Source organism: Stenella coeruleoalba (genome assembly GCF_951394435.1).
Source record: "Stenella coeruleoalba genome assembly, chromosome: 2".
NCBI classification, from domain to species: domain Eukaryota; kingdom Metazoa; phylum Chordata; class Mammalia; order Artiodactyla; family Delphinidae; genus Stenella; species Stenella coeruleoalba.
The window spans coordinates 133,513,754-133,536,557 of record NC_137147.1 but is presented as its reverse complement, the minus strand read 5'-3'; the positions used below and the strand labels follow the sequence as shown (position 1 = coordinate 133,536,557).

Sequence of the window (22,804 nt, the reverse complement as noted above, 5' to 3'; positions counted from 1 at the left end):
AGCCCATCACCCAGAGCTGCCATGTGGCTCCCTTTTGTCCACTGGGGTCCATGCCCATCATCACTGGCCATAATATGCAAAGTCTCCTCACTGGTCTCTTGACTTCTGCTCAATCGTGTCACTCCCCTGCTTAAAAATCCTTCAGCGGCTCCCCAGCGCTCATGTAATAAAATCCAAACTCACGTAATAAACCCCCCGCCCCATAACACCCCACCAGATCCAGCCCCTTCCTCTCATACTACTCCCCCTCGCTTGCTGGTCTTGTCACCTTGGCCTTCTGGCTGTCCCTTAAGCTGCTGGGCCCTCTGTGTCTGTTTCCCCGCCCCGTGCTCTCCTCCATCAAGCATTCATTGCCCTCATGCCACAGTGTCTGATTGCCCTGCTTATTTATTTATCCCATGAGGGGATAACCACATGGTTATCCACAATGGTCTTTCTCGCCCTTTCAACTCCTGCATCCAGGATAGTGCCAGGCACTTAGTAGGTGCTCAGTAAGTATTTGAGTGAGGGAATGAATGAATGAATGAATGGTGGTGAGGTTGGAAGTTCATTGGCTCTTCCACTGGAGGATAGCTCTGTGGGGCAGGACCCTTTATTGATTTGTCCCCTGTGCCTGGGGAAGTTAACAAATTTATTGCATTCTACTGTGAAGAGGTGGAACCAGGATGCAAATACAAGTCTATTTGACTCCAAAGTTCACACTTAGGCCACAGCAAACCCAGGGAATAATGTCAAACATGTTTGGGGGGTAAAGGAAAATGCATTGGTGAAAAACTGGGACAAGGATTAGAGCATTTTCCACATATCCCCACAGCCCTTTCCCATTTTGCCAGCTGACCAGTCAGGAGAGGGGAGATATCAACTTGGCCCTTCGAGAAGCCTTCGCAGAGCTGCTGAAGTGCTTTCCTTCAGGCTGAGAGGTGGCCCCATCCGGTCCCACTTTATCATTCTATCTTGACCTCAGAGGAAAGAAAGGGAAACCAGCCAAGCTGAACACCCTCCCCACCTCCCCCACCCCTAGGCCATTATCTTGCTGCATCTGCACCATCTCTTGTGAGACAGTTGCATTTTAAGCTTGATCTTACAGAAGAGGAAACTGAGCTCAGGGACGTTAAGTAACTAGCCCAAGATCACACAACTAGGAAGTGGCCCAGCTGAAATTTAACTTTACACTTTGAACCCCAAATCCATGCTTTTTCCTGTCACACCATAGCTATCTCTGAGACTGGATGTCTCCTCAAAGGGCTGTGGTGTGACTACCACTTCCCTCCTTGAAGGGCTGGCTCCTTTCTGGAAACTGGCCAAGGGGTGCATTGGGTCAGAGGGCCATCCTGCAGTTTGTCTGGGGAGGCACACCCAACTTCTGCTCTTTGCAATGTACAGCCACACTGCCTTCTCAACTCACTCTCCTCCAGGACCCTAGTCCCTCACTTATTTTGAATTTCAAGACTTTGCCTGTACACCTCATTTTCCCCACCACAGAATGCCCCTCCCCTCTGCCCCACCAATCCTGACCCTTCCTTCAGGGCCCAGTCCCTAGGGAGTAGTCTGCCTCCTTGTACCCACACTGGAGTCTCCGGTCTCTCCTCCATCATTGCCCCTGCCCCCAACTCTCTGCTCCCCCCTCACACTCACACACACACACAGTCTGCTCCTGAGCTCAGAGCAGATCACGCCCTGCTCCTCGTTAACAGTAATATATAATAACAGGCGATACTTAGCTAAGGGCTGACCACGTGCCGCCCACTGCACGCTAAGCACTTTAAGCGTATTAACTCATTTCCTCCCCACAAAACCTTAAGAAGTTGGTGTTATAACTTCCCCCATTTGGTAAACTAGAGCACAGAGAGGTTAAGTAACTTTCCCAAAATCACATAGCTACTGACAACTTCCTCACTGCTGCCAAGCTGAAAACAAAGTCCAGGAAAGTTCCATAAGGCCCTTTGGATCTCTCTTGTCTCTGGGGCTTGCAGGGAGCCCATCTCCCACTACTTTCCTGGACCCACACTGCAAACTGCAGCCGTACTGAGCTATTTACAGTTCCCAGAGCCATCAAGTGCTCTCACCTCTCCCTACCTTTGTCCATGCTGTTCCTTCTGCCTAAGGTCCCAGCTCTGTGAAGTCTCATTAGGCCTTCCCTCTTTTCTGCTTCCTGTGGACCTTGTACACCACTTCTTCACTTTTATCAGTTATCTCTTGGCGCTTGTCTGTTGGCCTGTCAGTACTGGGAACTCCTTGACGGTAACGAAGTGGTCCTACTAGTAGACTCCTGAATTGTCACATTCTCAGCGCCAGGAAATGCTTGTGAATCTATAAATGCTGCTGTGAGTGAGGCCCACTCTCCACAAACAGATCCGAGGAGAGGGGACCAGGCCTGGCCTCAATCGCTTCTACATCGGGGGAGCTGCGCCCGAGGAAGGCTTGGAGGTTGCTCCAAGGCGGGCTGGTCGGCCCTCGGTGAGGGGCCTTCAGGATCCTTCAGCGCCAGTGGGCAGGTGGGGGCAGGGCGTGGGCGCGGACACACCCCCCCGCAGTGCCCCCGGAGCCCGGCAGGGGGCGCCGCCCCGCCGGCCCACGCCCCGCGGCGCGCCGGGCCGGCTCCCTCGCGCAGGCGCGCTGCCGCGGGCGGAGGATCCGGGCCGCGCTTCCTCTCGCCAGGCCTGCGAGCTTCCTCCCAGCGGAGCCCAGGGCGAGCCGAGCTTGGCCGCCGCCACTGAGACCACCGTCGCTCTCTAGCTCTCGCCCCACCCCGCACCCTGCCCGGAGGTCTTGCCGGGGTGGGGTCCGAGCGGGGCGATCGCCCGGCCGCGCCGCCGTCGGGGCCATCCCCCGGACAGCGGTCCCTCCCGCCCCAGCCAGCCTGTGGCCGCCGGAGCCTCCGGGACGTGGAACGCGGGGACCCCCTGCGGCCCCGATCCAGGGTCCGGGGCAGCCGGCGCGACGTCCCAAAATCGAACCTCTGTGGCGGCTTTCGGAAGCGGAACTCTACCGGGGCCGCGCCGGCTACATTGTTTCCTCCCCCCGACTCCCTCCCGCCCCCCTTCCCCCGCCTTTCTTCCCTCCCCGACCCGGGCCGCGAGGCCGTCCCCCTGCCTCTGTCTGGCCGTCCCTCCTCCCCCTCCTTTCGCACCCAGACCTCTTTGTACCGCACCACCCGGGGACCCCTGCGCCCCTCCCCTCCCCCCTGGCCGCATGGACTGCCCCGCAGGCCGCTGATGCTGCCCGCAGCGAGGTGGCCCGGACCGCAGTGCCCCGAGAGAGGTGAGTGCCTGACAGACCTGGAGGAGGTGGGCGTCCGAGTGCTTCCCGGCGGGAGGTGGGTGGAGGTCGCTCGTCCCGCTTCTGTTGCTTCTGTTGCAGCTGCCGTGGCGTCCACACCCATCCCCCACCTCCCTTACACCCTCCTTCCCGGGTTCGAAATCTCCCGGGAGTCACTGTCAGCCCAGCCCGACTGGGAGGGGAGCGCACGAGGGAGGTACTACCTTTCGAGCCCCACAGACTTGTCTCTGGCCACCCCGAGTCTGTCCTCCCCCTCTTGTGGGGGCTGGCTGGAGCCTGGAGGGAGGGGGTCGGCATGGGCCAGGGCCCAGGAGGATGGGCGGTTTGCCATTCCCGGCCCAGGGCCTCCCTGCGGGTTCCTTGGCCTGCCTGGTTCTGACCCCTCCCGCATTCCCCTGCGGAGGCCCTGCCGTCTCCAGGAAGCCCAGGGCCCAGCCACCTCCCTTGAGCCTGCCAGAGGTTGAGCCTGTCACCCTCGGCCTCCCAGAAGACCAGGCCTAAGCCAAGGGACCTCTGACCCTAGGGTGGGGAAACTGGGCTGGGCCTCTGTCCTGGTGGAGGTGACACTGGGCATTAGGACCATGCCCCACCTCCTGGCAGCCTTGTCAGCCCCTTTTCCCAGGCTCCTCAGGGCCCAGCCAGGTGTCAGGAAGGGGCGTGTCCAGCCACTAGATTCTTGGAGCTTAACTAGGGGTTTATCTTCCCTCCTGTTTTGTAGACCAGGGGACTGAGGCTTAAAGGGGGAGTTGCTATCCCAGGCCTCTGGCAGAGTTAGGCTGTCTGTCCTTTCATCCCCCCGGCTCTGCAGAGCTGGACTGCTGTGGGCAGAGAGAAACCAGCCAGGTGCCTTTACCCACCAGGGACATAAGCCCCCAGCTTGGCCCATGGGTCCTTGTGGGGTGAGCACGTGCTCCCCTACAGAGGGCTAGAGAGAAGGGAGAGGGCTTCCGGCCCCGGCTCTGGGCTCGGGCAGCATTGGCACTGCCCGTGGGATTTCCCCCTGGTGCCTGAGGCTGGGTCCCACTGAGGGATGCGGTGAGTGTGTGGGGCACCCACGGGGTGCAGCCCTGGTGCTGAACTGAAGCAGCCTGGTGGTCATTCCTGACCTCTCCCTCCTATACACCTTTGGCCCAGCTGGTGAATGGGATCTGGATGGGGAAGGCGAGAGCCCTGTTTCCACAAGGAGCACCCTTCAGCCTTGGCATGGGAACATTGTCAGAGTGGGGACACCCAGGGTGTCTCTTCCAAGCTCCCTACACCCTGGTGTTCCCAGTGTCTTTCTTGGTGGGGCCCCAGCAGGAACAGGGTGAAGGCAGCAGGAAGGAGACTGGGACTGTGGCAGGATCCTTTTGCTGCTGGAAGTGTGGGAGGCTCCCTGGGGGATACTTAGCCGTGTCTGGGGCCCCTTGGGGCTGCTGGCAGTTTCGTCCCGCTCAGGCCTCTGCCCTTGATTTAGAGTTGTTTCCGGTTGCCCTGACATGCACAGTGGAGGGGATACAGATGTGTTGGGCCTGTGAGGCTCCCCTCACCCAGCCCTAACTTCCTTGCCAGCCTGAGGGCCTGGGGCTGAAGCCTGACATGGTTGGACGCCTGTGAACTGTTGGGTGCAGGCCGGGGTCCCAAGACCCTTGTAGAAAGGGGTCTGGCTTCAGGCAAGCACGTGTGCAGGGCTTCACTTTTTATGTGGCGAGCTTGGTGTCTTCCTCCCTGCTCTTCTCTCTGCCTTGGGTCTGGGACAGAGAAGGACCAGAAGACGGTCCCCAGCACTGCTGCAGAGGGCACCAGGCCCCAAGGGGTTGAGCCATCACAGAGCAGACCAGAGTACAGGCAGAGACAGAGGCCCAGGGCTCACAGTGTGACGTGGCCGCCCCAACAAGCCTGATCTGGCAGGACGGCTTGGGTCCAGTTCTGAGCTTGTTCTTTGGGAGGTTTTGAACCTCATTGTCCCCAAAGGTGTTTGGTCTGGGAACGAGAAGGTAGGGAAGCACCCTCATGTGTCTGAGGGGCTGTCCCAAATCAGAAAGGCCATCCCTTGATGTCCCAGACACCAGGACCAGAGCTGGGTGGCAGGTGGGTCCCCAGGAAGCAAATCTGAGCTCAGAAAACTACGTATGTAGGTAAATAGTATTAGGGTTCTGAATTTAGAAAGTAACAAAACAGCACTACAGAAAATTTAGAACACAGAAAATTCACCCACTGTTTCTTCACCGGCACAGTGACTGTTAGTATCTTCGAGCTCCCAGCCAGTCTTTTCCTGATCTTTTTTGCCTTTGTCGCTGTTTTCATTTGGGTATGCGTGCCATCACACCTTTTTTCATTTAATACCATATCTGGGCATTTTCTCATGTTGCTACACAATCTGTGCAACTTTGCTCCTAAAAAGCTACAAAATATTCCCGAAAGCTCTGCCGCAGCAGCCTTACCCCAACCCTCTTACCAAGCTTGTGCATCGTTGTTTCCCGTCTGTTGCTGTTGTAATTGTTGTTACTGCAGGCCCCCAAAGCAGCTGAGAGTATTGGAGAGAGTGGGCAGCTTGGCACCCAACCAACGTGATTCCAGGCCCAGCTGTGCCATTTAGGCCAGGGAGGAGGGACCTTGGACAGGTCATCCTTTGAGCCAGAGTTCCTTTATATACACAACAGGGACGGTGATACCTACGTCAGAGGGGAGTGTGCGGACACGGAACTAACTAACCAAGGTACTAGAAGGTGCCTGGCACACCCCCTGGCATCCACTAGGCACTCTGTGAGAAGGGGTAGGCTTTGCTGAAGGAATGCCCACTGCAGGCTGCTTCAGCGTGTGCAGAAGACACCCGGGCCAGGGCTGGCTGATGGCTCACCCAGCCAAGGGTGGTCTCTGCCCAGGGAGCCCTTCGGAAACCCTGTGTTCAGAGACTGCTCTGGCCAGTATCCTGTCCCCCCTCTCTGCCTTCCCCCGTCCCCATCACCATGTGGAAGGTGGGCTACTGGTTGGTTTCTGGGGCCTGGCCCTACCCATTCTCCCTCTGTTCTTTCAGCATCAGAGCTGAATGGACAAGGCTTTTTCTCTGAGAGCCTGGCTGCCTCCTGTCCCCCAGCTTCAGCTACTTCCTAGGCCAGCCCCACATTTCCCCAGTGGAGATAGAGGCCTACTTTCCCTGGGAAAACTGAGTCTTAGCAAGGAACCCCGGCATCCGGAGCCCCAAGCCAGGGACAGCCATGCCAGCCTCATCCTCCCGCCCAGTGGCTGGGGAAGGGAAGAAAGTTGGGGTCAGAGGCAGAGATTCGAGAGCCTCCCAGCTGGGAGTTGAAGGGGAACATAGATGGTCCACAAATCACTAGGGAAGTCTTGTGTGTTAGTGTCCTTCTCTTCAGCAGGTGCTCCCCAGGTGTAATCTGAGCGTGTACTGCTGTGACATCGCTTACTTCCTCTTGTTCCACGTCTGTGGAGATCAGAGAACTGGGAGTGCCCTGCTAGGGTCAGCCCATGGACAGTAGGAGGAAAGCAGTCTCAGCTTGGCACTCCCAGGGCCTAGGAGACCATAGCCCCAGCTGACCCTGGTATGGCTCAGGACTAACCTAGGTAGAGGGTCCTCCCCAAGGTGGCCCATTCATTGCAGAGGGCTCCCAGGCACATGACCTCGGACTCCGGCCACCAGACTTTTGCCTTTGGAGTGTCCCCCTCGTCCCTGGTCTTGGCGCAGGGGAGGCGGGCATTACAACTGCCCTCCTGTCCCACAGCTCGGGCTGGGATGAGGTCACAGGGTGCGGTCCTCTCCAAGATGCTGGCCTGGCTGGGGTGAGCACTTTGGGAGTTTCTCAGTGCCCCCCCTCCTTGGTTGGGGACAGGATGGGTGGAGGAGGCAGGCCACCCTCCACACCAGGCAGGGAGCACTGCCTCCCCTCCTCCTCTCCTCTGGGTCCCTTCATCCAAGGGCTGGAAATAGAATCCGCTAAGTAATGATTAAAGTCAAATTCAGACCTAAAAATAAAGAGCTGGTGAGGAAGAGCTAGTGTGCTCCCTGCGTGGCTGAGGGGAGAAGCAGGCAGGGCGAGGCTCACGTCGGGGGGCCAAGCCCTGCTACCCGGGAGAGGCCAGAGCCTGTTGGGGGACCAGGAGTACTCCACTAACTGGGGGGCGTCTCTTGTGTCAGGCATGATGCAGCCCATACCAATCAGGGTCAGACTGGCAGGACCAGGGAGAGAATCCCATTTTTCCCGTGGGGAAACTGAGGCCTGGGAGGGACAAGTGGTTTGTCCAGCGACTGTCCAAAGAGCTCCCCTTGGCAGGCCCCCAGGGACCTGAGGGCCCCACGCAGCCCAGCTCGCCCTTCTGCCAGCTCAGTTTCTCTTCCTGGTTTTGAGGTACTGTGATGAGGGTAGCTTCTCATCACACACCAGCGCTGTACGCCTCAGTGGGACTGGGCCTCCAACCGCAGCTTCCCTCCGCCTCCCCTCCCCTTCCGTGGTCTAGGCCCCTAGAAGCAGGAGAGGCTGCCTGGTGCCCTCCTCCTCCCCGCGGGTCCTCCTCTCTGCACAGTTGGAAGCCTTGTGGGTGGGTGAAAACCTGGGTGTCATCTGACGCCTGCACACCCAGGCTGCTGCTTCTCAGCCCTGCCCAGCCCAGCCGCTGCTCCCCAACCGGCCGGACGTCTGTGGCCCATGCTGTCAGGGAGACTGGAGAGGAGAGGAGAGAAGGGACCCTGAGGCCCCCCTGCCGACCAATAGAAGAGGCCAGAGTCAGAGAGGAGTCAGTCAGTAGGGAGAGGCCTGTGGTTCCAACTTCCTGGCAGGGCTCCGGGGAGCTCAGAAGCAGGGGATCTGCGTAGGCTGGAGCAGCCAGGAGGGCTTCCTGGAGAGGAAGGGCCATGAAAATCAAGAAGCGTTTGAGAAAGAGACAGGGTAGGGGCAGAGGTCCTTGCTTGGAGCTCCTCCACTCTCTAGGGCTGCTGGCTTCTCCAGTTGCTGTGCGAGGCACGGCATGGTACAGATGTAACCCGTCCTTCCCAGAGCAGGAGGGCTGATCTCTGGGTGGACCTCCCCTCAGCTGCCCACTCGCACCTCTCTGTCCAGGGTGTCATCTGTCCTGCCCAAGGGAAGGGTGGAGGGGTTTTCTCCCGACCAGGTTCAGACAACTCTGAGCTGAAATCCTTGCTCTACCCCTTGGAAGCTGGGTGATCCTCCTCAGCCTGGCTCCTCCTCTGTCAAACAGATCAGCAGTAAAACTTCATAGGGTTTTTTGGAGGATTAAATAACTAAGGCAGGATTGGGTCAGTAGGCTCTCACTGTTCGTGCTTTCATTTTTACAGTCCATCCCGTGGGGCGAGGGTGTTGGTAACCCTTCTCCCTACACTGGGTAGCAAGACTGTACGTCCTTTGAGTTGGGCCCCCTCAGCTTTACCTTCTGAGCCATGTGTTCTCGGGGTCCCAGTTCTGAGATGGGGAGACCAGGAATCTGGTGGCCAGCTCACCGGCCTCTGGGCCGCAATCTCCCCACCTGTAACGTGCCTAGGGGACTTTGGGGTGAGGGACAAGGACGCTCTGGTTTTTAAGGGTTCGTTGGAGGTGGTTTTTAAGGGTTCATTGGAGGTCAGTGCTGAGAGGCTGTATGTAAATGTAGGCAAATGAAGATGCAAAGACCACAGCCTGTGCTGAGGTGGGTGGCGGAACAGAGGCCTGGAGTCCCCACTGCCCAGTACATGTAGGTAATTAGGCTCCTGAGCGGTAATTAGAAACCTTTCTGGGCCAGGAGTGTCAGCCTCAGGCTGCAGCAGCGCCTGGGGAAGGCGGCTCCCCTTACTAGCCTCCTCTAGCTCCAGCCCCCACTGAGCCATTGCGGGGCAGGAAAAAAGCCAGTGAGTTGCTGTAATTTGGTCTTTAACACTTTGCAGCCATTAAGCTCACCCCTCCCCTTAGGGCAGGGGTGCTGGATGCTGAGGGAACCCTGGGGGTGAGGGTGGGGCAGCTCACACTGGAGACAAAGTGGGACCGTCCATCCTTCCAGCCCTCTTCTGACCCCCGGGGAGGTTCAGGCCTCTCCAAGGGTCTTGTGCCCAATTCTGCAGCTGCCCAGCTGAGGGCTCTGGGACCACCCATCTGGCTCAGTGGGAACCAGCCTCCAGCCCGTGGCCTGGTGTGTCACCAGGGGCATCACAGTGCCGTCAGCCTGGGTGCCCTGTGCTTCTAGAACCAGAGGTGGGGCTGATTTTACTGCTGCCAAACCAGCCCAGCTGCTGTTGGTGCCCCGCCCTCCTCAGGTGTCTTTCGGAGGGGCGTGCCCAATCAGAAACGCAGAGCTGTGTGCCAGGCTGCCTGGGTTCAGAGCCTCTGTTGACCCTCACCCGCCTCACCCTGAGCCTCCTCCCGCCTTCATTAACTCTCTCTGTACCACGGTTTGAAATCCTAATCCTGGCCGGAGCTAGCACAGTCGCTTCTACCTGAGATCCTCCCCTCCCCGCCCCCTCTTCCTGGAAGCCTTCCCCAGTGGCCTTTGTCCGTCTCTGCTGAGGCCCCAAGCACACCTGGCCGGGACTGATCAGCTGGTAGCCAGGAGGGGTGGAGCAGGGCTGCGCACAGAGCAGAGATGCTGAGTAGCATTCTTGGGGTCCCAAGGGCAGGACCTCCGGGGCCCTTCCCCCCTCCTGTCCATCCTGACTGCCACACATGGAGCTGGGCTCACAGGGAGCCTCTTGAAACAGTGGCTCAAAGAATAAGAGGGCAAGGTGGACCTGCTTGTTGCCTCTGGGGGCTGCCCTGCCCCGCAGAGGCTCCAGCTGGGTCCTGTGGCAGGACCAGAGTCTCTGGGGGCCATGGCCCCCAGAGTTGCCCCAGGTCTCTTGTGCACTTCCCTTTTCAGTGGCTATTTTTAGCTGGGTGTAAACAGTTACTGAAGGCTCCCACGCCCCATTAGGCAGTGGAGTTTTGGTAAGGGGGGCAGGGCAGGAGCCCCTTAACCTACACTGGCCCTCAGCACGTGCTAGGCTGTGAGGGTCTACAGCTTCCCCAAGGCAGGCAAAGGGCAGTTGCTGGGCTTCCCCCCTGCCTGCCAGCCTGGGCTCCCAAGAAAGGCCTGCCTGAGGCTGTGGTCACTGACCTCAGCGCTTGGGCACAATGCCCAGCCTGTTCCCAGGACCCCAGCACAAGAACTCCTGGGAGCAGGGTTTGGGGCAGGAAGTCGGAGTGAAAGCCCCCTGTCCCCCAGCCCTGTGGGGGTGGGGTGGCAGCTGCTGTCCCTTAGGGGTTAAGTATAGTCCTGTCGGTTATGGGACCGCAGTGTGGTGCAGCCAGCCTAGCTTCCCCCTGTTGTTTGTTGGTTCATTCATTCATTCAGCACTCACGTGCTGAGCGGCCGCCCTGGGCCCGGCTCCCCTCCTGCAGGGGCTCCCACAGGGTCAGTGAGCTTCTCACTGGAGCATGGGGCGTGAGAGGCTCTGGAGGCCCCAGCAGCCACCACAGCTGGGGAGCCCCGGAAGGCTCCTGGCACAAGTGGTTTTCAAAAAGTTATTGATTTTCTTACTAATCTTATTTTTAGGGGGAAGGCAATAGATGCATGTGGTTAAAAAAACAAAAGTTAAAAGAACAAAATAGCAAATATACAACGAACAGTAAGTTTCCCTTGAACTTGATACTCACTACTCCTTCCCATTCCCAGAGACAGCCTCTGTTATCAGTTTCTTCTATCTTTCAGAGATATCTATCTTTCATATCTAAGGTTAGGGGTGAATGGTATGTCCTTTAAAAAAACAATAATTTGTAATATACCATGGGTGATGTCCTGCACCCTGCTTTTTTTTTGGTCTTTGAGTATTTCAGACCCACCAAAAAGCTGAAATAATGGTATAATGAATACCCATGTATACTTTACCCAGTTTCACCAGTTCTTAACATTTTGCCACATTCGCTTTACCTCTTCTTTTATATACATGGACATATGTGTATACGTATTTTTTTTTTGCTGATTTATTTGAGTGTTAGTTGCAGGCATCGTACCTTTCTCTCCTGAGTACTTTATCGTGTATCTCTTACATAATCACAGTACCATGATCACACCTAAGAAAATTAACATTAATTCCATAACATTATCTAACATTTTCATTTTCCCAGTTGTCCCCAAATGATCTTTATAGCTATTTTTTCCCTCTGATCCAGAATCTTATTCAGAATCACTCATTGAATCTTGCTATCATGTGTCTTTTCTTTTCTTTTTTTCTTTTGCAGCTTTGTTGAGATAATTGCGATTTAATGTTGTGTAAGTTTAAAGTACACAGTGTGATGATTTGATATATGTGCATATTGTGAAACGATTACCACAATGAGGTTACTTAACACATCATTCACCTCACATAATTACCATTTTGTTGTTGTTTCATGTTTCTTTTGTGTCTTGTTTAATCCAGAACATTCCCCAGCCTTTCTTTGTTTGTTTTGTCTTTTATGACATTGACTCTAAGAGTCCAGGCCGGTTATTTGGTCTCTGTCTGCCTACGTCTTCCTGATTGGAGTCAGGTTAAGCAGCTCTGCGGGCCCATCGCACAGAGGATGCTGTGCCCTCCTTAGTGCAGGAGGCACTCAGTGTGCGCCTCTCATTATTGGTGATGCTTAATTTGATCACTCGGTTAACGAGGTATCTGCCACATCTCCCTGTGGTGGAGGTGCTTTTTCCTCTCTCTGATTAATCTGGAGGGTGGTACTGAGATGCCATGTCACTGTCCTATTCCCCCAGCAACGTTTCCTCCGTGACTTGAGCTGGCTTTTTGCCATTTCTACTTACTCTATCGTGGGGAGGTTTCTGTATCAGCACCCAGAGATCCATCCTGGCCCCATAACAGCTGGAGTTGTGTTGTTGCCTTTTCAGGCTATCTGGTCATATATTTACTTGGTTCTTTATTAACGGACATAAAGGTTTCTCCCAATCTCTTGCTACAACAAACAGTACTGCAGGGACTGTCCTACTACATTTTCTTAGGCACACGTGCAACCCCTGAAGGTTGAATGGAAGTTCCTTGGGTAGAGAAGGGGGAAGGAGTGGAGAGGGAATGCCAAGGTGGGAAGGTGGGTGGGGTACCAGGGTCCTAGGAGCAGCGGGTGAGAAAGGGATCTGGTTCAGGTGCTGGAGAGCCAGTGAGTCCCAGAAGGGTCAAGGGACTTTCCCAAGGTCACACAACAAGTTGGTGGCAGAGCCAGGAACAGGACTCGGAGCCCTTGACTCCCTGGACAAAGTTCCTGCACTTCTTCCACAAAGTGGCCTGAAACAAGGTTCACATAACCCTGGAAGGGCCCCTCTGTGCCTGATCAAGGCCTGACTAGAGGCCTAGGTTCGCAGTAGCCCCTCCCAGCCACTCTGACTCTTGGCCTCTGACCTGGAAGGGGATAGCCCGACTGGACCCTCAGAGCCCTAAGGACGGGACCTTCCTGGCCTCATGACTTCGCCAGGGAGGAGCCATCAGAGAGGGTCTGCAGCTCCTGCTGGCAGGATTTCTGTGGGAAGAAAGCAGGCTTCAGAACAGCCCTGGGAGCTGTAGGGTTGTCACCAGCCCATTGTACAGATGGGGAAACTGAGTCCTGAAGTCATAGCCAGTAGAGCAAAGGGGAGAGGCTAGCTCCTCCCTCTCGTTTCCATATCTGTCAAAACCCAGACCCTCAAGGCAGGCCACCCTGACCCTCCTGGCCTTGCCCCTTCCTCTGAGCACCGCTTGATTCTCCCTCTTCCCTTGCACTCTCTTTTTGAGGCCAGTGTGGTCCCAGCCTCCTGGCCGCCCCCGCATGGTGCGTGCACATAAGGCAGGAGGCACCAGGGGTGGGGGTCGAACTGGCCTGCTGGCTCAGGCATATGACATCTGCGTGGGGCAGGACGCTCACTGGAGGTGTAGCCTCAGGTAAGGCCACTTGCCTCTCAGCCTGGCTCATCTGTAAAATGGGGATAATAATAGCCTCTCCCTCTCAGTTGTTAGAGGATTTGATGAGCCATAATGTGCCAAGGACAGGGCGCAGCACAGAATAAGTGCTCAGCAAACAGGGCCTATTATTATTTTTGTTATTATCATCTAGTCAGTGGGGAGGCGGCAGCAGCAGCTGCAGGCCTGCAGGGGAGGGAGTGTTTGCAAACTGACAGCTGGGAGGGTGACTAATGGTGCCTCAGCCTCCTCGCCCTCTCTCCCTTGGTGGTGGTGAATCTTGCGAGGGAGGGGGAGGCAAGGGGATGTGGAGAGCTGGCAGAGCCCCTATTCAGAAGGTCTTGAAGATTGGGGACCCAGCCAGCCACAGAGGGACCCCCGTTCAAGTTCCGGACCATCGCCCCTAACTAGCTGTGCGACGTAGGGCAAGTTGTTCAAACCTCATGAGCCTCAGTTTCCATTTCTATAAAATGGGGGCAAGAGGAGCTCACGGCTCCCACATGTGGTTCTTGGGGGCCTGGAGGTGCTTCCTATACTCATGGTGGCTCAGTCGTGTCAATGTATGTGTGTGTGTAGGGGTGTCCAGGCTCATCCTTCTTGTGCCCCAGGCTCCCTGCCCAGATGGCAGAGGTTGACGGGCTGGCCTTGGGACAGGAAGCACTATGTATGCCGGGAGGAAGGGAAGCCTGGAAATGGGGCCTGGACGCAGTGGTGCTTCTCCCCACCTGTGTTCTCCCCGGCTCCTTCTGGTCTCCAAGACCACACACTCCCCTGCTGAGGCCCACAGACCCCATGGCCCTCAGAAGCAAACCCTGTTTCCTCACGTCAGCATTTGAAGCCCCCGCATCCCTGCAAGTTTTGTGCCAGGCGGACCCAGTACACACGGTCCCCTGCCGCAGACTGACGGGGTGCTCAGACCATCAGGGTCTGTTTCCCGCCCTCCTCACCATGGGCTTCCAGCCTGGGGTGCCCCTGCCTTTTTTAGCCCTCTAACCTTCAGGGCTCAGCTCCAGCGCTCCCTCCTCCAGGAAGCCCACCTAAGCTCTGCAGTCCTCACTCACCTCACACCCCTAGGCACTTGCACTCAAATGTCTTCTTCCACCGCCTGGCCTGGGGTAGGTGGTAAAGTTTGTGAGTGTCCACCAGGCCCCAGGCCTTGTGTGTCCTGCAAATGAGCCTGGGAACAAGGCACATGGAGGAGTTTTTCTTCTAACATACTGTGAGCACGGAGTAGTCACTGGCCCTGTCTGAGCCTCAGTTTCCTCATCTGTCAGAAGAGAACAGTAGCCCCATCCCTCTGCTTCCTAGGACAGGTACTCGGGGGCTCTGGGCTGTGTTTGGGAAGATGCTGGTCATAGAGGGAGTGCTGAGCTGGGGCCACAAAGAGTATGTGTGCAAGACGGGGTTGACTAGCTGCTCTTGGGGCGTGGGGTTGGCTGAGGTAGCTATCTCGGGGTAGTCAGTTTTACTGAAGTAAACACATACACCAGAATGTATACCAGCCACAAGGGTACAGCTCAGTGAAGCGCTACAGAGTTGAACTTGCCCCCTTCCAGTCACTGCCTCCTCCAAGGGGAGTCGCCATCCTGCACTGGAAAATCCCCTGACTGTGGAGTTTATACGAATGGAATCACAAGGCATGTGTGCTTTCTGTCTGGCGTCTTGGTTAGCATGTTTGGATGCATCAGTGTTGTTTCGTAGCTGTAGTTTATTCATGTTTACCGCTGGCCAGTACTCTGTGAATGTACACAGTTTATCCATCTCACTCCTCACGGGCGTCTGGGCAGTTCCCAGTGTGAGGTTCGTTACAGACCGTGCTACTGCGTGTGCTCCTGTGCCTGTGTCAGCAGTGCCTGCCCTGTTTTCTCTTGGGTGTGTGCTGGGAAGTAGGGTTGCCAGGCCATGGGGTTGGCATACGTTTGGCTTCAGAGATACTGCCTGGGTGAGTTTTTATAGGTGACAGAACTAAGAGGCCCACAGAGGACAAGGGACTTTCCCAAGGTCCCAAGCACCTTCCCCAGGTTCACAGCTGCCCTGTGGTCCCCCACAGACCACTTAGCTGATATCCAGCCATGGGGGGCTGGTGGGGCAGACACTACTTACCCACTACGCTTTGTAGCCTCTGTTGGTCATTCCAAGGGCTGTAAGGCCACAATGGGCTCAGGGTTGACGGCCCTCTGTCCTTGGTGGTCCTCAGCCCTCATCCCCTGCCTCCTCCCCTGCCCCGTGCCCTCAGCCTGCTGAGACTGGAAAGGACAGCCCTTGCCCCAGGTCCCAGCTCCGGAAGCCTCTGGCATCTGTTCGTATTGCTATGGGGAAGGAGTAGGGTCTCAGTGATGGAGGGAACCATCTCCTCTCACAGCCTTCCCTCAATCTTCCCCTCTCCCCACAGCTCTCATGGTACCAAGTGACAGGTTGGCCTTCCTGTGACACGGGGATACCAGATCTTCTGAGAAGATGTCGGCAATTCAGGTACTGCAGGGGCAGGGGTCTAGGGCAGTGGAGTATCCCCACCACCACCACGGGGGTGCTCAGAAGAGTGAGAATGAGGATTCAGGTCGATTCATTCCCCTTTTCCCCAGTCCTGGCTTTCAGCAAAATGGAATTCCAGGGCCCACTGTCAGATGCACGGCCCTCAAGATGGGAGCACAGGTCTGGGGGCCGTGGGGAAGTCTCAGCTAGAAGACACCCAGAGCTCTCCAGGGGAAGGGCACCTCACCCAGGCTCAGGGAGGCCAGCCAAGAGGCTGTGACCTTGAGGGCTTGCAGGTGGGTGGGGCCCCAGGCTTCTCCGCCCACGTGTCGCCTGCCCTGCAGGCTGCCTGGCCATCCGGTACAGAATGTATTGCCAAGTACAACTTTCACGGCACTGCTGAGCAGGACCTTCCCTTCTGCAAAGGAGACGTGCTCACCATTGTAGCTGTCACCAAGGTAACCAGGGACTTCACACCCCTACCCACTGGGTTTTGTCTCCCCTGCACGGGAGGGTGGGTTTTGTCTCCCCTGCATGGGAGGGTGAGCCTGAGAGCGTGTCTGGGCTCCCCTCTCCCCAGGACCCCAACTGGTACAAAGCCAAGAACAAGGTGGGCCGTGAGGGCATCATCCCAGCCAACTATGTCCAGAAGCGGGAGGGCGTGAAGGCAGGCACCAAGCTCAGCCTCATGCCGTGAGTACCTCTGGGTACGGTTGGGAATTCCCAGTCTGGGAGGAAGGAGGACGGGGAGCCCTGTTACCCCTAGAAGAGAGTCCGGAGAGCAGGGAGGCGAGAGTGAGGGGCTGGGATGTCCGTGAGGGCCTCTCGAGACGAGGGCAAGGGCATGGGTGCCGGACCTCAAAGGGGAGGACGGAGCTAGGAGGGCTGAAGAAAGAAGGGCAGGAGGCAGAGGATGAGGGCCTCCAGAGCCTGTCTGAGCCCTGAACTGTTGAGAGGTGCCAGCCAGAGGGAGGGCCTTCGGGAAGTGGAGCCTGGCAGTGCCCTTGGGCCACCATGACCCCAGGCCTGGCCTCCCCGCAGCTGGTTCCATGGCAAGATCACGCGGGAGCAGGCAGAGCGGCTCCTGTGCCCACCAGAGACAGGCCTGTTCCTGGTGCGGGAGAGCACCAACTACCCCGGGGACTACACTCTGTGCGTGAGCTGCGACGGCAAGGTGGAGCACTACCGCATCATATACCACGCCAGCAAGCTTAGCATCGACGAGGAGGTGTACTTCGAGAACCTCATGCAGCTGGTGGAGGTGAGCAGAGTGCGCCGGCCCTGATTCCAGCTGCAGTCCCACCACTCTAGCTGGATGACCTTGGGCACGTCCTGCAGCCTCTGCAAGCCCACGTTTCCTCATGCCTCGATAGAGCCCATGCTGTGTGCCAGCGTTGAGCTCTGACCCCACAATGCCTGCACAGGGAGGTGGTACCCCAGTTCATAGGCCAGGAAACAGAGGTTCAGAGCGGTTAAGAGACCTGCCTCTGGTCACACAGCTGTGACTTGGAGGCGCCAGGACTAGAATCTGAGTATTCTGATCCCAGAACTAGCTTCCTTCCAGCCACTCATAGAGCTGTATGCCCAGCTGTGTGAACGTAAACATGTCCTCATGAGCTTCACCTTGACGGCCCACATGTCCCTGCAGCTCCCAAGGCCATCTCTACCCCAGGCAGCCTCCAGATGCCTCCTGTACTCACTCTCAGCACCTTCCCCCTGTTGGCCTGGGTTGGCCTATGACAGGGGAGGGTCCTGTGCACACCTGGCTAGAGGCTGGTATTAGACTGAGCCAGGGCTTGTCCTCTGCTTTGGGATGCTGGTGAGGCCCAGAGTGATCACAACAACCCGGTATCCGTCCAGCACCTGGATGTGGGGTAGCATGGGAGATGGACCATGTGTCTGGGGCCTCCCTAACCCCTGCTAGAAATGGAGAGCCCTCCTGACCCAAAGCATCTCTGGGCTGGGTGGGACCGGCCTCTGCTGCCATCTGGTGGTCAGACCAGGGCAGTGCACGGGAGCCGCGGGTGGTACACAGGGGGCTGGCCCTGATCGCCTGCCCTGCCCTCTACAGCACTACACCTCAGACGCAGATGGACTCTGTACTCGCCTCATCAAGCCAAAGGTCATGGAGGGCACCGTGGCGGCCCAGGATGAGTTTTTCCGCAGTGAGTGCCATCCCCCCACGCCCACTCCTCACTTGCCCACCCGCCTCCTCCCACCCGGGCTTCCTGGCACTACCCCCTCCTGGAGGCTCTGGAGACGTCCAGGGGACCCCACATAAGTCACAGTCCAGTCTGCTTCTGCTGTGACCCCCGCTCTGGCTTCAGCACCCCTCACTCACCACCCACTCCCCCCACAGGCGGCTGGGCGCTGAACATGAAGGACCTGAAGCTGCTGCAGACCATTGGGAAGGGGGAGTTTGGAGGTGAGCCAGAGAGGGTGGGAGCCCTAGGAGAGGCTGATGACTGGGGGGAGTCCAGGAAACGACCCCCAACTCTCTTGCCCCAGACGTGATGCTAGGTGACTACCGAGGGAACAAAGTCGCCGTCAAGTGCATTAAGAACGACGCCACTGCCCAGGCCTTCCTGGCTGAAGCCTCGGTCATGACGTGAGTTGGGGCAGGGGGTGGGGAGGTCACCCGGGGCCAAGAGGTGATGGGGAGGCTTGGCAGGCTCTGACCACCCCGTCCTGCCCCAGGCAACTTCGGCATAGCAACCTGGTACAGCTTCTGGGCGTGATCGTAGAGGAGAAAGGTGGGCTCTACATCGTCACCGAGTACATGGCCAAGGTGTGTGCCTGCCCCGCGATCCAGTTGCCAGCCTGGAGCTAAACACTGGGGTCGAGCCTTCCAGCTGCCCCAAGCCCCCCACCATACCCTTGGGCCCCTGCTCCCTCAGTCCCTTCTCTCCAACTGGTCTTTGAAGTCACCAGGGCTTGGCTTTTGTCTTGGCTCATCATTTATTCACTACGACCTTGGAAAAGTTGTGTCACCCCTCCAAGCCTCAGGTCCTCATCTGTGAATGGAGGTAGTAACGAAGTTTCCCTCAGAGATTCATGAAGATTAAGAGATAATGCATGATAATTGCTGAGCACAGCGTCCAGTGTCCAGACTCTGATACTCCTTCAGTAGTGACGTCCTGACCTCTCCCCTGCCCCTCCCCTCTCCTGACACCTCCCTTGAGTGTCGCCATTTACCCAGCCCCAGGCCCACTGTTCCCAGGGTCTAGAGGGCAAGTCTGACTTATAGGGCCTGTTGGTCTGTCTGTCCTGCCCCCAGGGGAGTCTGGTGGACTACCTGCGGTCTCGGGGTCGGTCGGTGCTGGGCGGAGACTGTCTCCTCAAGTTCTCACTGTGAGTGAAGCAATGCCTGATTGCGGGGGGGGGTGGCTGCTATGGGATCCCTGTCTGAGGGGACATGTGGCTGGCTCGCCCCTAGAGATGTCTGCGAGGCCATGGAATACCTGGAGGGCAACAACTTCGTGCACCGGGACCTGGCAGCCCGCAACGTGCTGGTGTCCGAGGACAACGTGGCCAAGGTCAGCGACTTCGGCCTCACCAAGGAAGCTTCCAGCACCCAGGACACGGGCAAGCTGCCAGTCAAGTGGACAGCCCCCGAGGCCCTGAGAGAGAAGGTGGGTGCGCCTCTCCTCAGGGCCTGAGCTGTGGTGGGTGGGGTTCCCGGGTCACCCGCACCCCCCAGTTCCCAGGACCTGACACTGCCTCTCCCATCCAACTGGCAGAAATTCTCCACCAAGTCTGACGTGTGGAGTTTTGGGATCCTCCTCTGGGAAATCTACTCTTTCGGGCGAGTGCCTTATCCGAGAATTGTGAGTGTGGGCGCTGGGGCTGGGTGGGGCTTGGAGCAAGGGAGGGGGTGACAGGGAGGGGGACCGGCTGAGCCCCACCTCCCCGGCCTGAGGCCTAGAAGCTGCAGACCTGCCCTCGGGACCTTCCAGGCACTCCCCTGGCCGGGGCTGAGGCGGAACTAGGGGGGAGTGGGGGTCCCCTCGGGGTCAGGCCTTACACCGATGCATACCACCCACCTGCCCGCAGCCCCTGAAGGACGTTGTCCCACGGGTGGAGAAGGGCTACAAGATGGACGCCCCCGATGGCTGCCCACCTGCAGTCTACGAGGTCATGAAGAACTGCTGGCACCTGGACGCCGCCATGCGGCCCTCCTTCCTGCAGCTCCGTGAGCAGCTGGAGCACATCAAAACCCACGAGCTGCACCTGTGACTGCCGGCCTCCGCCCAGGTCGGGGGCCTGTGGGGACTGAACCCAGAGAGATTGCGGACCTGGTGCCCCACTCGCTGGGCCCAAACCCGAACTGAGCCCAGCAGGACCGTGGGCCTCTTTTCTCTGTCGCCGCCTGCGCCCCTTCTGGCCCCCGGAGACCCCGCCTAGGCCTGGCACCTTCTCTCATGGACCCACCTGTGGGGCTTTGGGAACCCCGCCCAAGGGCCAAGAAGGGAGGAGGCTGAGGAGCCCTACTGGGGTCAGGCTCCCCCTGGCCTCCCATATCTCGCCTTCTTAGAGTTTTATCCCTTTCCTTTTTTGAGATTTTTTTCCGTGTGTTTATTTTTTATTATTTTTCAAGATAAGGAGAAAGAAAGTACCCAGCAAATGGGCATTTTACAAGAAGTACGAATCTTATTTTTCCTGTCCTGCCCACAAGGGTTGGGGAGACCAGGCCCCTCTCTAGGGACCCATCGCCCCAGCCTCGTTCCCCACCCCGTGTTCCTTGTCCGTGTTGCCTCGGTCGCCCCGTGTCTGCGCTTGACCGTGTTGCACTGTTTGCATGCGCCCGAGGCAGACGTCTGTCAGGGGCTTGGAGTCCGTGTGCCGCTGCCGCCCGCCCACCCACCTGCCTTGTGAGATGGAATCGTAATAAACCACTCCATGAGGACCCCGCCGCCCAGTCTCGGCGCTTCCTCCGCCGAGCCTGCCTGTCCCACCCGGCCTCCCATCCCCGTGCCATCTTGTCCATCCCCCTGTCTCTGTGAGTGAGGCTGTGCTTGCCCTGTGAGTGGGGCGGGGTGGGGAGCACCGCGGGCAGATGTAGCCGCCGCCTTATGTCAGCTGCACGAGCGAGTGTCCTGTGTCTGCCGTGGGAGAGCTCTCACTACCCGCCTCTCCCAGTGTCCCGCTGCCAGGCAGGTTTGGCCCTGAGGCCGCCCCGGGCTTGGGTCCCGTCCACAGGGTGATGCCTGGGCATCCCGGCCGCCTCTCCTGCCGTGTTGTTCAGGCCCTCAGCACGAGGAGGGCTGGAGCCACGGACCGGGGAGAAAGCCAAGCCTGACCAGCTGGAGATGGGCTCCCCTTGGTAGGAGGCAGGATAAACGTCTGGTGCTTCAGAGGAGATGGTGACCTGGAGTGGGAGGGGGAAGGGGAGACTCTGATACGCTGGTGGTTCTCACAGTCCGCCTAAGGTGTAGCACTGCCACCCTGTCCCCAGCCCTGTGTGTGCCCAGCCCCGTGCCTGAGGACGCAAAGGTGGGGGGGTCTTCCCCACCGCACCTTGTGGGGCACAGATTGAGAACGCGGACCAGCCATGGGATTTTCTCCCCTCGGGTTCCCCAGGGCCAGTGGTCAGTGTGGAACCTCTGAGGGCTGTGGGGAGGCTCACCTCATTCACTGAGACAGGCAGCAGGGGTGGGGTTCCCCTTGTCGTTGGCACTCTGTGCCCGCCTTTCCTAGCCAGCAAGCCCTGAAATCCAGGCAGTTCTGACTTGGCAGTACGCCTCGCGTCTGCAGCTCCTCGGCCCGCCGTGGTCCAGCACCATCACCTCCCACAGCCCAGTGTTGCCACTCCTCACCTCCCCGAGTCCGTTCTCTCTGCACACAGCCAGACTCATTTTTCTAAAACTAGACTTCATTCAACAACAAATATTTGGATACCTGCTGTGTGTAGGACTGGGGGTCAGCAGTGAGCAAAACAGACCCCGTGGAGTTCACAGTGGGAAGACAATCACGTAGACAATTACAAACTGATAAGTGCTGTGAAAGAAACATACATCATGGGAATCGGGCCTTGACTGTAGATCAGGGAGGGCTTCCCAGAAGAGGCAGCGTCAGAAGGATGAACGGGAGGGTAAGGGAGTGGGTAGCAGCATACCAAGAGGGAGGAGCCAGCTGGTCCCTCCTTCCCAGAAATCACTGGAGAGGGGAACTGATCCTGCCATAGGTGTTAGCCACAAGGAGGTTGCTGGTGACTTTAGCAAGACCTGAGTTTGCTGGGGGTGGATTCCAGATCACAATGGCTAGAGGAGGTGCGAGGAATGCAGGAAGGTAGACAATCTTTGGAGGAGCCTAGCGGTAATGAAGAGGAGAGGGGGTGAGAGGATATTTAAGGCAGCAGAGGCTTGAGCAAATCTGACTGCCAAAGGGAAGGACGTTTACCTTGGGATAGCGTCCACATACTGAGAGGGAGGCGGAAAATAGAGAGGGGAGGTCATGGTAGTGATTGAAGGTGGAACCTTCCCTAGAGCAAGGTTGGGCAGCTGCAATCCAGACCGTAAGGGGCAGTGGGTCTGCGATGGGAGAGGGACTGTCCTGGTGAGACTGCCAAGGAGAGGGAATCACGCAGTGGTAAATGTCTGACACTCAGGTCTAGGGCAGGTGTGGGGGAAGGGAGCTCTGATGTATAGTGTGCCGGTGTCCATGGTGTACCCTCTGCCAGGGTAGATTTCATGCTACCAACCTGACTTCACTGAAAGCAGGGATCAGGGTGGACTTTGACAATAGGCTCTCACTAGCTGGTCTGGAAGCCAGTTCAGGTTCAGAAACATGCAAAGCTGCCTGTGGCCATGAGGCCACAAGAAGGGCCAGGCAGGCGTCATAATGGAGAATTGCACCAAGTGTGACGGGCAAGAATAAAGGGGCGGGCTTCCCTGGTGGCACAGTGGTTGAGAGTCCGCCTGCCGATGCAGGGGACGCAGGTTCGTGCCCCGGTCTGGGAAGATCCCACATGCCGCGGAGCGGCTGGGCCCGTGAGCCATGGCCGCTGAGCCTGCGCGTCCGGAGCCTGTGCTCCGCGACGGGAGAGGCCACAACAGGGAGAGGCCCGCATACCAAAAAAAAAAAAAAAAAAAAAAAAGAATAAAGGGGCAAGTTCCGGGTGATGGGGCGCTGCGGCAATGCAGGCGCAGGTAACGGGATGTTCCTTCTACCTGGTGGCATGTG

At 57.7% G+C, this 22,804-nt stretch overlaps 1 protein-coding gene across 2 annotated transcripts; it reads left to right on the top strand.

Moving 5' to 3' along the window:
• Positions 1–2,624: 2,624 nt before the first annotated feature.
• CSK (C-terminal Src kinase) lies at positions 2,625–20,529 on the top strand. Of its 2 annotated transcripts, XM_079913876.1 has the most exons (13): positions 2,625–3,261; positions 15,543–15,622; positions 15,967–16,080; positions 16,203–16,315; positions 16,664–16,883; positions 17,694–17,787; positions 17,982–18,047; positions 18,131–18,230; positions 18,320–18,410; positions 18,900–18,973; positions 19,059–19,254; positions 19,363–19,449; positions 19,676–20,529. In XM_079913876.1, exons 2-13 carry the CDS (start codon positions 15,608–15,610, stop codon positions 19,856–19,858), a joined length of 1,353 nt encoding a protein of 450 aa, XP_079770002.1. In that variant the 5' UTR covers positions 2,625–3,261; positions 15,543–15,607; the 3' UTR covers positions 19,859–20,529. The 2 variants fall into 2 exon arrangements, with proteins under 2 accessions (XP_079770002.1, XP_079770001.1); XM_079913875.1 differs by lacking the exons at positions 2,625–3,261; positions 15,543–15,622 and having other exon boundaries at positions 15,728–16,080.
• Positions 20,530–22,804: the final 2,275 nt, after the last annotated feature.

Coding starts and splice junctions, on each gene's coding strand:
- CSK (XM_079913875.1), top strand. CDS start 15,775: ATGCACGGCCCTCAAGATGGGAGCACAGGTCTGGGGGCCGTGGGGAAG. Junction 18,411..18,899: donor TCACCGAGTACATGGCCAAG/GTGTGTGCCTGC, acceptor TCCTGCCCCCAG/GGGAGTCTGGTGGACTACCT. Junction 19,255..19,362: donor CCGAGGCCCTGAGAGAGAAG/GTGGGTGCGCCT, acceptor TCCAACTGGCAG/AAATTCTCCACCAAGTCTGA.